The following is a 14,046-nucleotide window of genomic DNA, read 5'->3' on the forward strand; positions in this document are numbered from 1 at the left end:
GGCAGATTTGATCCCCTCCTTTCTCCCTTATGAGGCAGAGTTTGGGGAAGTACAGGGCCTGATTTTTTTCCTTTCTCCTCAGCACTTACTTTGGTTTGTGCTCCCCTTTTCCATCCCTGTTTCTAAGGTTTCTCTCTCTGTCCTGGCAGTTGAGGGGATGGTGAATGAGAACAAGGAGCCGAATCCTCAGCCAGAAGAGGCTGAGCAAGTGGAACTGCATGGGGCATTAGTGCAAAGATCCCAGTTGATTGTGTCCAGGAGTCGTGAGCAGGGAAAAGCCTGTAAGAGTCAGCACAGACCAGAGAGGCAGCAGGGAACCCAGCCAGGGGGAGAAATGGGTAACTCCATTAATTATCGGAGAGTTTACAAAGACCGCAAGGAAACCAGAGCCCAGAAGAGAATCTCCCTGGGAGACAGAAACAACACATGCGCTGTGTGTGGGAAAAGTTTCAGTAGCCACTCACACCTTACTAAACATGAGAGAATCCACACAGGAACCAGGCCCTATGAATGCTGTGAGTGTGGGAAAAGCTTCACTCTGAGCTCACACCTTACTAAACATGAGAGAATCCACACAGGAGCCAGGCCCTATGAATGCTGTGAGTGTGGGAAAAGCTTCACTCTGAGCTCACACCTTCTTATACATCAGCGAATCCACACAGGAGACAGGCCCTATGAATGCTGTGAATGTGGCAAAAGCTTCACTGACAGCTCAACCCTTATTAGACATGAGAGGGTCCACACAGGAGAGAGACCCTATGAATGCTGTGAGTGCGGGAAAAGCTTCACTCAGAGCTCAGCCCTTGTCACACATCAGAGAATCCACACGGGAAAAAGACCCTATGAATGCCATAAGTGCGGGAAAAGCTTCAGTCGGAGCTCAACTCTTATTACACATCAGAGCATCCACACAGGCGAGAGACCCTATGAATGCTGTGAGTGTGGGAAAAGCTTCAGTCAAAGCTCATCGCTTATTACACATCAGAGAATCCACACAGGAGAAAGACCCTATGAATGCTGTGAGTGCAGGAAAAGCTTCAGTTACCGCTCAGACCTTGTTACACATCAGAGAATCCACACAGGAGAGAGACCCTATGAATGCTGTGAGTGCAGGAAAACCTTCTCTCGGCGCTCACACCTTATTACACACCAGAGAATCCACACAGGAGAGCGACCCTATGAATGCTGTGAATGCGGGAAAAACTTCCGCCAGCTCTCAGCCCTTATTAGACATCAGAGAATTCACACAGGTGAGAGACCCTATGAATGCTGTGAGTGCAGGAAAAACTTCCGTCAAAGCTCAGCCCTTACTGCACATCAGAGAATCCATACAGGCGAGAGACCCTAGAGATGTTCTTAGTGTGGGAAAAACTTCCATCAGAGCTCAGCCCTTATTTATCATCAGAGAATCCACAAAGAAGACAAACACCATTAAAACCTTCTCTAGGGCTGACAAAAAAAAAATATTTTCTTTAATGCTTTTATTAATTCCCATGTAGTGAACTTTAAGGCTGCTTGAACCATTTGTGTCACCATGGTCCACCAGGCAAGCTGCTTGCTTTTGCTTTTTAAATCTCACCATTCTTTGAGGTGAATCTCTTTGATCTTTCTATCAACTCATTTGAATTATGAGTCATGGGAGTGTATGTGTTCCTCCTACCAGGAATCTCCATCAGCCCCAGGTTGGGTAGAAAAGGGGGAATTTTAATGAATCCATAAATTTGGGGGTCATACCCTATGACTGCAGAATTGCTAATATAGAACCTACTTTTAAGAAAGAGGAAAAAAGTGATCTGGGAAACTAGAGGCCTGTTAGTTTGACCTCAAATATATGCAAGATCTTGGAATTAATTTTGAAAGAGAAAGTAGTAAATCACAAAGAGATAAAGGGTAATTGGGATAAAATATATCATAGTTTTATAATATGGTAGATCATGCCAGATCTATCTGATCTCTTTCTTTGAGAAATAGAACTGGTTTTTTAGACAAAGAAAATACAGTAGATCTAATCTATGTGGATTTTGGTAAGGCATTTGATACAGTTCCATATGGGGAATTACTAGTTAAATTGGAGAAGATGCAGATTAACACAAGAATTGAAAGGTGGGTAAGGAACTGGTTAAAGGAGAGACTACAATGGGTCATACTGAAAGGTGAACTGTCAGGCTGGAGGGAGGTTACTAGTGGAGTTCCTCAGGGATCAGTTTTAGGATCAGTCTTATTAACATTTCTATTACTGATCTTGACGCACAAGGTGGGAGTGTGCTAATAAAATTTGCGGATGACACAAAGCTGGAAGGTATTGCCAATACCGAGGCGGACCCAAATATAATACACAAAGATCTGGACGACCTTGAAAACTGGAGAAAGAGAAATGGGAAGAAATTGAATAGTGCAAAGGGCAACGTCAGGCACTTGGGGACAAAACAACACGAATTTTTGCCATAAACTGGAGCCTGATCAGTTGGGAGCAACAGAGGAAGAGAGAGACCTGGGTGTATTGGTTGATCATAGGATGACTATGAGCAGACAATGTGATGTGGCCATGAAAAAGGCTAATGCAATCCTAGGGTTTTACCATCAGGTGAGGTATTTCCAGTATAGACAGGGAAGTGTTAGTACTATTACACAAGGCACTGGTGAGACCTCATCTGGAATACTATGTGCAATTCTGGTCTCCCATGTTTAAGAAAGATGAATCCAAACTGGAACAGGTGCAGAGAAAGGCTACTGGGATGATCCGAGAAATGGAAAACCAATCTTATGAGAGAAGACTCAAGGTGAAGGCTGAGGGAGATATGATTGCTCTCTATAAATACATCAGAGGCATAAATACTGGGGATGGAGAGGAGTTACTTAAGTGCCAATGTTGAAACAAGAACAAAAGGATATAAACCGGCCATCAACAGGTTTAGGCTTGAAACTAGATGAAGGTTACTAACCATCAGAGGAGTGAAGTTCTGGAACAGCTTTACAAGGGGAGCAGTGGGGGAAAAAACCTAACTGACTTCACGATTGAGCTTGATAAGTTTATTGAGGGGAGGGGATGGGATGATAGGCCTGCCTACAATGCCAGGTTGCCCATCTGCAACTGCTTATAGCAAATATCCCCAATGACCAGAGATGGGACACTAGATGGAGAGGGCTCTGAGTTAACTACGGAAAATTCTTTTCTGAGTGGCTGGTAGGTCTTGTCAATATGCTCGGGGTCCAACTGATTGCCATATTTGGGATTGGAAAGGAATTGGCAGCTTGGTAGAGATCCTGGGTTTTTTTCCCACCTTCCTTTGCAGCATGGTCATTTGCAGGTTTAAATTAGAATAAATGGTGGATTCTCTATAATTTGAAGTCTTTAATCATGATTTGAGGACTTCAGTAACTCAGCCAAAGGTTAGGGGTCTATTACAGGAGTGGGTGAGCAAGGTTCTGTGGCCTGCAATGTGCATGAGGTCATACTAGATGATTATGATAGTCCTTCAAGTCTATGAGCTACAGTGAGGTAAAATCTACCAGTTATTCTCATGTAAAATACAGCTATTCTTGCAGTAATGGCAGAACCATGGCCACTGTACACAGGCCAGCTAGCACATTTCCTCATGACCTGAACTAAGCTCCATCCCTTCTCCTAGTCCAGGGGTAGGCAACCTATGGCATGCGTGCCGAAGGCGGCACGCGAGCTGATTCAGTGGCACTCACACTGCCCCGGTCCTGGCCACCAGTCCGGTGGCTCTGCATTTTAATTTAGAGGGATTCCCTTCTCCCCCATCTCCTCAGCATTGCTACCTTCTGTCTGAGCCGTGTAGAGCAGGGGTCTCAAACTCAAATGACCACGAGGGCCACATGAGGACTAGTACGTTGGCCCGAGGGCCGCATTACTGACAACTCCCCCATGCCGCCCTCGGCTCCGCACCCACTCCATCCCTTCCATGAGGCCCCGCCCTTGCCCCACCTCTTCCCACCCCTTCCCTGCCCCCATTCCAACCCCATCCCCAAAATCGTCACCCCAACTCCATCCCCTCCCTGCCACCAGGGGTGCAGGAAGGATGAGGGGTGTGGCAGGGGGTCAGGGCAGGGGGTCAGGGTGCAGGAGGAGTGCCGCAGGGGGCTCAGGGCAGTGGGTTGGGGTGAGGGGTGCAGGAGGGGTGCGGCAGGGGGCTCAGGGCAGTGGGTTGGGGTGCAGGAGGGGTGTGGCAGGGGGTCGGGGTACAGGATGCGGCAAGGGGCTCAGGGCAGGGGGTTCGACTGCAGGAAGGGTTCAGGGGGCGGGCTCTGGTCCGGCGTGCACCGGGGGCAGGGCAGTCTCTCTGCCTGCCTGCCTGCCCTGCCCCCGCGCTGCTCCGGGAAGCCGACGGAACCTGGGGAAGGAGGGGCGCAGGGGTGTGTGTTGCTGTTGCTTCAGGCACCGCCCCCAGCATCTCCCATTGGCCAGGAACGGGGAACCACGGCCAATGGGAGATGCTGGGGGGGCGGTGCCTGATGCAACATCAACACACACCCCTGTGCCTCTCCTCCCCTAGATTCTTTCTGGAGCGGTGCGGGGGCAGGGCAGGCAGGCAGGGAGCCTGCCCTGCCCCCGGTGCACGCCAGGCCAGAGCCGTTCTAGGTAAACGGCGGGGGGGCTGTGAGGAGCTCGCGGGCTGCAGAAAATAACCTCGCGGGCTGCATGCGACCCATGGGCCGCGTGTTTGAGACCCCTGGTGTAGAGTTTATCTTCTTCACAGTCTACCCCTCCACCTCCCAAAGTGGTTTGATTCCTTTAATCTTAAATTAGACTCATTAGGGCAGGAGATGAAAGTGTCACAGACCTGGAAGGGGAATTCAAATTGATCTGAAACACAGTGGGGTCATTCTGAGTTTAAATCACTGTTTCTGTCTATTGGCAAAGTCACTTCTGGGTCTTTTCTTGCTGAGTTGGGCTGGTTGGCAGATGGGAAGGTTGCCTGTTTTCCCATTATGATGATGATAAAACTTTTGTAAATAACATGACAATAATAGAGGGAGTGCTGAGTGAAGTGATTTTGAATGGCTCAGAGGAGAACACAATGGGAGAACCTGTTGTCCTGATTCTGTGTCATATGCAACCTGCTCTGGAATGTCACTTGATATGAAATGGAAAGTGTCTTATTCTTCTCTTTGTGGGTTTTTCTTTCTTTTCTGAAGGCCGTTTGGTCACATGACTGGATATTAGTTTTATTTTACAGAATGTAGCTGAGATTTATTGGGGACTTTGAGACAAATGACCATTTATTAAAATAGTAATTTCTCAGGTTATTTTTGCTTTTCCCCCATCACTCCATGTTGACATTGAGGAAGTTCAAATTCAGTTCATTCAGCTGGAGAGAATACTCCAATCTCTTGGGCATGCTACCAAGGAAATCTCCATTCTGAAACGGTGAACAACAGCACATCCCAATTTGTGCAACTAACTGAAGTAACTGCATATGATCACACTGTTGTTAAATTCTTTCGGTCAATATGGTCTCAGATGACCCAAGGAGAGAATTCCACAGTAAGTGACTTGGAACTAGGCAAAATGGCCTTGTATCTGGGGCCCTAAGAACATAATAATGGCCACATTGGGTCCGACCAATAGTCCATCTAGCCCAGTATCCTGTCTTCTGAGAGTGGCCAATGCCTGGTGCTTCAGAGGGAATGAACAGAACAGGGCAATCATCAAGTGATCTAGTCACAGGATCTGGCAGTCAGAGGTCTAGGGATAATCAGAGCATGAGGTTGCATCCCTGACCATCTTGGCTAATAGCAGCAGTAGCTGTGGTCCAGGCCCTATAGGCATTTACACCTGACAATATCACCTAGATAATCCTATGACTTGGGAAATACTGTGACTATCTATGCAGATGTGGAGGAAACCAAAATGGCATTTTGCTGAACTCATGTTTTGTAGATGCTGCAAATATGTATAAAATGAAATCAGTGCTGAATGTGGGACAGCAGCAGAATATCTGTTTCTGAAGATACCTCACCACTGGGGGCTTACAGGGATTCAGATCCAGGCCTTTTTCTAATCCCTCATTTAGATCCGTGCCACATTAAAGAAACAAATTGGGCATTTTTGGGGAATATTCCTCACTATGATGACTAAAAACATATTTGGGTTAGTAAAGGATTTTACTTCAGTGAAGTGTAAATTTAGCCTGACCAAGGCCAAGGATTTGGCAACAACTACAGTATTAGTACTGGGAACAAAGTGGTTGGTTCTCATCCAAGATAAGGACACTGTGGTGATGTACGGCCCAGGTAAAACTGTTTTTGGAACCCCGCTCCATAGTTCAATGGCATTTATTATGGTCCCAAATGATGCCATGGTTACACTGGAAACAATTGTCCTTTACCATTTGGATCCAAAGTGTCATGAGGAAATGAGAGAAGCAATTGGTGCCCTCTGAGGACATTCCTCGCCATGCATCCCAGTCTGGCTCCCTTGTGGAACAAGGACATTCATGCTGCAAAAGTGATGGCTCCATGTTCAGGCTGCAGGATACCTGAATGTTGAGTCCTAATTCTATGGTTTTGTCTCAGTTTTGCACTGGACTTACAGCACTAGTTTTCATCACTTCTCCTTCACCTCCTGCTACTTTGAAAGATTAAAAAGTCTAAAAATAGACTAGAGTGACTTTTTCTTGTGATGCAAACCTTCCCACTGAGTGTGAGACCCCCTTCCACCAACACTTATGGCTGAAGAGCCAGAGACCAATAAACTCACAGTAGTGGAAGGCACCTATGTTGTTTTACACCAGGGCTCATTTTGTGGAAATAGGGATTAAAAGAAAACTAACATGTATGATAAGATTTCGTGATTTTTGAAAATGTTATTGTTACCAGTGAAAATGAAATTAAACAGGAAGTTAAATATTGGTTAAAGACTAAGAGACTAATTATGTAATTACCCAAATTATATTGGTAAACTGAAAGTTATATTGTTTTTCTTTTTGTTAGTAATATAGAAAATGGTGGCTAATCTTGAGTTTATTTGATGTAATTTACCCCTTTGGACCAAGGAGTTCTGAAATAACTCCTTGCTCCAAAAGCTGGGGTGGGGGAATCTGTGATAGGAACAATGTATACAAGACTACAGCCCCATACAGGATTTAGTTAGTTCCAATTCGAATGGAAATTATTTCGCTACACTTAACAGTAAATTTTCTGTTCAGAGGAAAACTACATAAGGAGACAAGTAATGTAACATTTCACCAGTGAGGCTGTAAGGGTCACTGAGAGCCCCGCTTCTCTTGTTTGCAAGGGAAAGACCTGACATCTATCATGAGATGTCCACAGTTGTTTTAAGAAGGGTAATTGGTGCATGATGCTCTGGGTAGTTTTTCTGTTAAAAACATTTCCCACCAGTTATTTTTATGGGTACTTTTCCTTCTGAGGAGGCCAGATGTTAGAGCACACCCATTGAACCCTGAAGCCAGGCTCTGGAAACCACCACAGAAACGGCCTCATGTTCCTTTCATTTTTGATATCTTTGGTGTTCGAATATTTACACTGTGTGTAGTTTGCAACAACAGATAAAGAAAATTGTGGGGTTAAGGGAGATTTTTGTAGATCGGCATGAGCCCAAAGTCTGCTTCACTCCAATTGGATCAGGTCATGTCTGTATCCAAGCCCTATTCCACACCTGATTTTTCCAGAGACCTCTGAGGGGGTCCTGTAATGTGGGGTGAGTTGGAATCGTAAGCCATAAAGAAAAAGGTAAAGGATGAAGTCCTTTGCCTTTCAAGTCAACAAGCTGTCTCAGAGAGATTGACATTCCAGGACCCCAAGATTGATACCCTCTAGGGAAGAAAGTTTTTACATCAACATCAGGTGCCAGCAAGCTTGGTGAGTTTCCCTGTACCCAAAAAAGCCTCTAACTTGAAGTACTCGGCAACTACACCATTGCTTGGTTCCTAAGCTCCTACTATGTGGTGAGTCCAAAGCCTGAGATAGCTGCAGAATCTGTTATGGGGATAATATTTAAAATGTTATTTTCCCCTTTTCTATTTTTAGTTTTGTGTTTATTACCTGAGACACAACTGGCCTTTTTATTATATTAGGGTGTGAAAGGGTGGCTCACTGCATGAAAATCTACACAGGGAAGGCATCAGAATAGGTCGCCAAATCTAAATAGCTCTAAAACTCTGCCCTGCGAAATCATTGGATACTTGCTGCTTTTTCTGTGAAATGGTCAAAGAAACTAAGCTGTCAGCTATAAATTGCTAAGCCAGAGCTGTTAAACTTCTGCTTGTGAAAGTCTCTATAAGGTATGTATCTGTGCTGAGGGGCAGGGAGGAGAAGGATTAGCTGAGGCAATAATGAAATCTGAGGAGGAAGCTTTAAAGTTATGGCTTAAACATGAACTGCTAGTTGGTTTCTATATTGAATAATTCAACTAGTTGTGTGGATTGCACTGCCTGGGTGAAATTCTCTGGGGTTCAGAACTAAATGGACAGCCAGTTCCTTGGATTCCAGTTTTAGGACTTTAAGAGCTGATTATCTGCTGTCTTAATCTGATGATTTAACTAATTGATGACTTGAGTCCAATGCAGTATCCGTAAGTCCTTGATTTTGAGATTTGATCTTAACTTGATAACTGTGTTGTTTAACTCTTAGTTTAGTACTGTTTATAGTAGCTCAGCCTTAGTGATATTTTGTTTGTTTACCAACCCTATAGATGCCTGTTCAAGCATCTGCTTTGGTTAATTGTCAGCAATCCCTGCTTAATTTGTCTAGAAAGAGCCACTTGGTAAAGGGCATCAAAACAGCGGGTGGATTAGAACACAAAATAGCTCTGTATGCGGAAGATGTCTTGTTATATTTGCAAGCAGCCTCATTAAAAATTCTAGAACAATTGATTTGGGGGATTTAGACAAGTATCGGGCTTCAAAATAAACTGTGATAAATCTGTCAAGTATCAGGGGGTAGCCGTGTTAGTCTGTATCTACAAAAACAACAAGGAGTCCGGTGGCACCTTGTTGTTTTTGTGATAAATCTGAAACTTTAAGAATGAATATTCCCCAAAGGTCCAAACAAACTGTTGTCAGCTACATATATTTAAATGGGTAATGGAATCTTTAAAATGTTTAGGAATAGTGTGGCAAAATCTTTTTAAGGTAAATTACTCTGCAGTGTGGAATCAAATAATAAAAGACATGGAGAATAAAATTAATGTGAATTTTCTTGGCTAGAGCAGGGTAGCCTTGGGAAAGATGAATGTCCTCCCAAAGCTATTGGTTTTGTTTCAAAAACAACAAGGAGTCCAGTGGCACCTTAAAGACTAACAGATTTATTTGGGCATAAGTTTTCGTGGGTAAAAACCCCACTTCTTCAGATGCGTGGAGACACCTTTGTTGGTATCCCTGACATTAAAAACATGGCAATATGTGCTATTAAAATTCATATGGAAACATAAAAAACAAATGTTAAGTTTTAAAGTGCATACCTACAAAGTGGAATGGGCTAAATTTCTCTAATTGGGGTTATTAATATTATGCATCATAATTAACAGATGTGATCAAGTGGGTTAAACTCAAACAAGACTGGAGCCCAGATATAGCTATTCATAATAATTGTTGTGTTAAAAAGAAATTTAGGTCACACACAAAAAAAAATTGTCCAATAAGCCAGACCACCTTTATAGCTTTGGAGAATTTGTTTAAACTCCTGTTGCCCAGGCCCTCTCCCTTAGCTACTTTCATTAATAATCAGGAATGTATCCCTAGGAAATAGCAAAGTGACTATTAGTTGTGGGTAAGAGCTGAGATTACTCAATTCCGAGAGCTGTTCCTGGGCCCTGGTCTGAAATCATAGCCAAATCTATGTAAAAATATAAAGCTCCAATATTTTCAGTATTTACAAGTCCAACATTTTATTGTGAAATCTGGATACAAGATGCTTCTATCTAGACCCTTTAACCATGTTTGAGGAGTTGTCTAAAGAGCAAGTTGGAAGAAAAGGCTTAATTTCTAAGATGGAGACAATTTTGATGGAGAAAGAGGGATTTGGACAAAAATTGATCTGGCTGAGTGGTTCTTTCTGTAGGAAAGGCCAGGGACTGTGCATCTTCCGTTTATGTAGTTCATAAATATATTTTTTGTAAATGACTGTGTAGCTGGCATTTAGATCTAATGCCAGTTAAGATACATCATATTTCTGTTATAGGGAGGTGCTCTCTTGGAGGAGTTGTGGGGAAAGGGTTAAAAAGAATTGTAGTTGTGTCCAAACATGAGATGGTTTTGGGAGGAAATTATTAAACCCATTCATCTTATAACAAAATGCAGATCCCCTGATCTGCTTACTTAATGCTCCAGTAAAGGATACGCCTTTTAAACAGGACAGCAGATTATTTCATGTTTTTATTGCTAGCAGCTAGGCTCCATATTGAACAGGATTAGAAAAAATGTGATTCCCTCCTTCTGCGGAATTGGGTATATAAAAATATGGATTATTCTTGTCATAGAAAACATTCACATCAACTAAAGCAGTGCCAAAAATGGATAGGTATGTAGAAATCTGGTCACCCATTTTATCAGCCTCCGAGCAGGACAACTCCCCCCGCCAGAAGCCAGAATCTTTAGCCATGGTCTTGGAATATTAGCCTGACCTTGAACACATGACGTACGATGTAGAACGTTAACATTTTATTGTAACTTTGCCAGAATAAAAAGTTTTTAAAAAACAAAAAGGCTATCGAGTCATGTCATTTTCAATATAGAACATGGGCCACAACCGCTGTGACGCTGAGTGGCGATTGGCCAGTTCACCTCGGAGCCTAGTCCACTCTCTCTAACTTAACCCTTTAGTTCTCACAAGGGAGCAGCTGAGGGGGACACTGATCTCGGCTCCAGTTGCATGCAGGGGGGGCTCAGAGCATTGTAAGGGAAAATGAGCTCCCTGCACGCAGGCTTTCAGGAATAGGGATGGGTGGGGCAGTGTGGCTGAGTAAGGAGGGGGTGGTGCCTCTGAGTAGAGGTGTGTGTGTGTGTGAGCTTGCACTGCAGTCACTGGTGTGACCGAGCCCAGCCTAGGCCCCCATCTAGCATGCCCTGGGAGTTGCACCTGGTGAGGCCCAGCTGACCCTGGGGGGCTGTTTCAAAGGCTTTTAAATGCAGATGAAGAGTTTGAGCATTTCAGCCACTGTGCTATTGACAGAGCAAACTTGGGGTATGTAGTGGGACCAGTACTGGGGTATGTAGTGGGACCAGTAATGGCACCAGTATGAAGGGGGTCTTAATGGGACCAGTACTAGGGTATGTGCTGGGACCAATATGCAGGTGTGCCTGTGACCTGTACTAGAGTTTGCACAGGTGATTATATCTGCAGTCACTAGTCTTGGCCTGCTTTTGTTCTTAGAGGCTCCACATTTGAGAAAAGCACCAGAGGTAATTGTCATGCTGTTGAGCTTGAACCTGCAGCAACAGGAGCTGAACCCATAGTCATTAAATACAAACCTACCAAATTCAATTTAAACAACAAAAAAGGCTACAAAACAGCATGTCCTTGGGCCCGGGAAGGAGGCACCAACCCCTGTAACTGAAGGCACTGTTGCAGATGTCAGCTGCCACCATTTTGCAGTGGAACAAAGGACAGATCCCCCCCAGTGCACATAAGAGGGTGTCTAGAGCAGGGGCAGGGTCTCATCCTGAGGCTCCTCTAACATACTAGAAACACTCCAGGGGCCAGCAAGGCGGGGGGGCCTCAGGACACCTGGCTTCAACCCCGCCCAGGGTGGGGAGGGCTCAAGGCTCCCTGCAGTTCTGCTCCAAGTTTCAGCCCCATGGCCCCTCTGAAACCAGCTTGTCTTCCTCCAGGGGGGCTGCAGACCTCTGGTTGAGAACTGCTGTCCTAGAGGGGGCCCCAGGAAGGGAAAATGGGGAGATTTTTTTTTTGTCTAAGACAATGGGCGATTGTATAGGAAGGCTCCTATGGGAAAAACCAAAAGCCCTGGGCAGCCCTATAAGCAGTTGGGTGTACCACCCAGCAGTATGGGGAATTAACAGTGTTAGCACATGATTGTCCTTTTGATGGTCACTTGTGCCAATCTGACCTCTCTGGAAAGCATTGATATCTGCAGTGCATTAACACCAGGTGAAAGGGTACAGGTGTTTGTGCTGCAAAAATACAATCTGTTTTCTAACAAGCCAGGGAAGACACACTTGCTGACTCATAAAATCATTACAGAAGAACCACAGCCACTGACCAGAAGACCCTACAGGGCCACTGGCAAGATGCAGGAATGAATTTGTACAGAAATACAAAGCATGTTCGACCTAGGAGTAATTAAAGCGTCCAACAGCTCTTGGGCATCACATAGCCCTAAGAAAGACAACACGGTGAGCTTGTGTTGATTATAGAAAACTCAATGCTGTCACAGTACCAGATGTGTATCCCATGCCTAGAACTGATGATATGCTGGGCTTTTTAAGCAAAGTTAAATCATAGGACTGAAAGGGACCTCAAGAGGACTCCAGGACTCCAAGAGCAAGCATGGGTCCAGCCGGAAGAGGGCACTATAAGAGAAGCCCTAATCCATTACACAGAAATCTTGCTGTTGAAACTGAGCACCATTTTAACTAGAATATATATATATATAGAATATTAGGGTTGGAAGAGACCTCAGGAGGTCATCTAGTCCAATTCCCTGCTCAAAGCAGGACCAACACCAACTAAATCATCCCAGCCAGGGCTTTGTCAAGCCGGGCCTTAAAAACCTCTAAGGATGGAGATTCCACCACCTCTCTAGGTAACCCATTCCAGTGCTTCACCACCCTCCTAGTGATTCTATATTGAATAAACTCTTTTGTTGTATAAAGTGTAGCCTCAGAGATCCACAGAGGCATTTTTAACATGTAATATCTGTCCGTGGAATTCTTTTAAGGGCTGAGACAAATCCCTTTCCCATGCTTTACAAAGAACCCCAGATTAATGGAGTTCCTCATCATTAACATTAATTCTGGGGGAATTCTGCACCAAAAAATTAAAAATTCTGTGCACAATATTTTAAAATTCTGCATATTTTGTCAAAACAACACAGTATAATCATGCCAGTTTCAATTACTTTGGTAATTTAGTTAAACTACAATACAATGAATGGAGAATGGGAGTGGGGAGCATTGGAGGAAATCCCCAAACTCCCTTTGTCTAATAGTAACATGGCTAGATTTGACCGTTTGTTTCTGGTTATTAGTCAACAAATATATGCAGCCATATGCTCAGTATTACATCATAGGCAACTGAAGAGTAAGTGAGGGCTGGGAAATCAAGCTCACAATTTATACTGGCTACTGACCATCTCCGGAAAGATCAGTAGTAAACAGTTCATGGAGCACATTATGATAGGAAAATGTTTCAGTCCAAAAATTTAGACCAGTTCTAATCAGTAATCCCCTTAAACATTTATAAGGCCATACTGTCATTTGCAATAAAGCTCCTTTACACGACTCTGGCAATGCTCCTGGGAGAATTCACAAAGAACAATGGGAACAATTCACTATGTAGGCAGGCTGCTACATTCTATTCTGCCTGAGGGGACAGAGCCTGCCCCACACCTACCTCCTCAGAAACATCCCGAAACCCTGCCCCTCCATGCCAGGCATCCCACAATAGCGAGCGAGAGGGACAGAGTCTCTCTTGTTTGTGCACATCCGCAGCAGTGATTGATGTCTCCCGACACACGCCTAGTCCTGTCCCCCCTCCACTCCCCAACAGTGATATGCCTCTCCGCTGGCTGCTCTGGGCGCCTGAAATGACAAGCCTGCGTTGCCGGGGAGTGGCTTGTGACCGCTCTTGCGGCTTCCCTTTGCTTCCCTGTCAGAAATCATTTTTCTGCAGGGAAGCAAAGAAATCTGCGGGGGATGTGAATTCTGTGCATGCGCAGTGGCACAGAATTCCCCCAGGAGTAATATATAGTGGACAAGGGCCTGGAGTGTTTATGAATTATTTTTAAAGTTTCCAATAGTTCTGGGGCCTTTGGCAGTCCTAGGGCATCTGGCCAAATTGATGTTAGCAGCTGCCTTAGTTGTAAATACTGTCACTCTGCTGCGG

At 44.5% G+C, this 14,046-nt stretch overlaps 1 protein-coding gene across 1 annotated transcript in view; it reads left to right on the forward strand.

The window, feature by feature from the left end:
* The window catches only part of LOC135881555 (zinc finger protein 773-like), a 97,822-nt gene extending 96,474 nt beyond the window's left edge, over window positions 1–1,348 (forward strand). The window contains exon 6 of the mRNA XM_065408218.1: window positions 151–1,348. Coding sequence (XP_065264290.1) covers window positions 151–1,348 — 1,198 coding nt within the window. The remainder of the gene's footprint in view (window positions 1–150) is intronic.
* The last annotated feature ends 12,698 nt before the right edge of the window (window positions 1,349–14,046 follow it).

The sequence above is a fragment of the Emys orbicularis genome, chromosome 7, assembly GCF_028017835.1.
Source record: "Emys orbicularis isolate rEmyOrb1 chromosome 7, rEmyOrb1.hap1, whole genome shotgun sequence".
Lineage (NCBI taxonomy): Eukaryota > Metazoa > Chordata > Testudines > Emydidae > Emys > Emys orbicularis.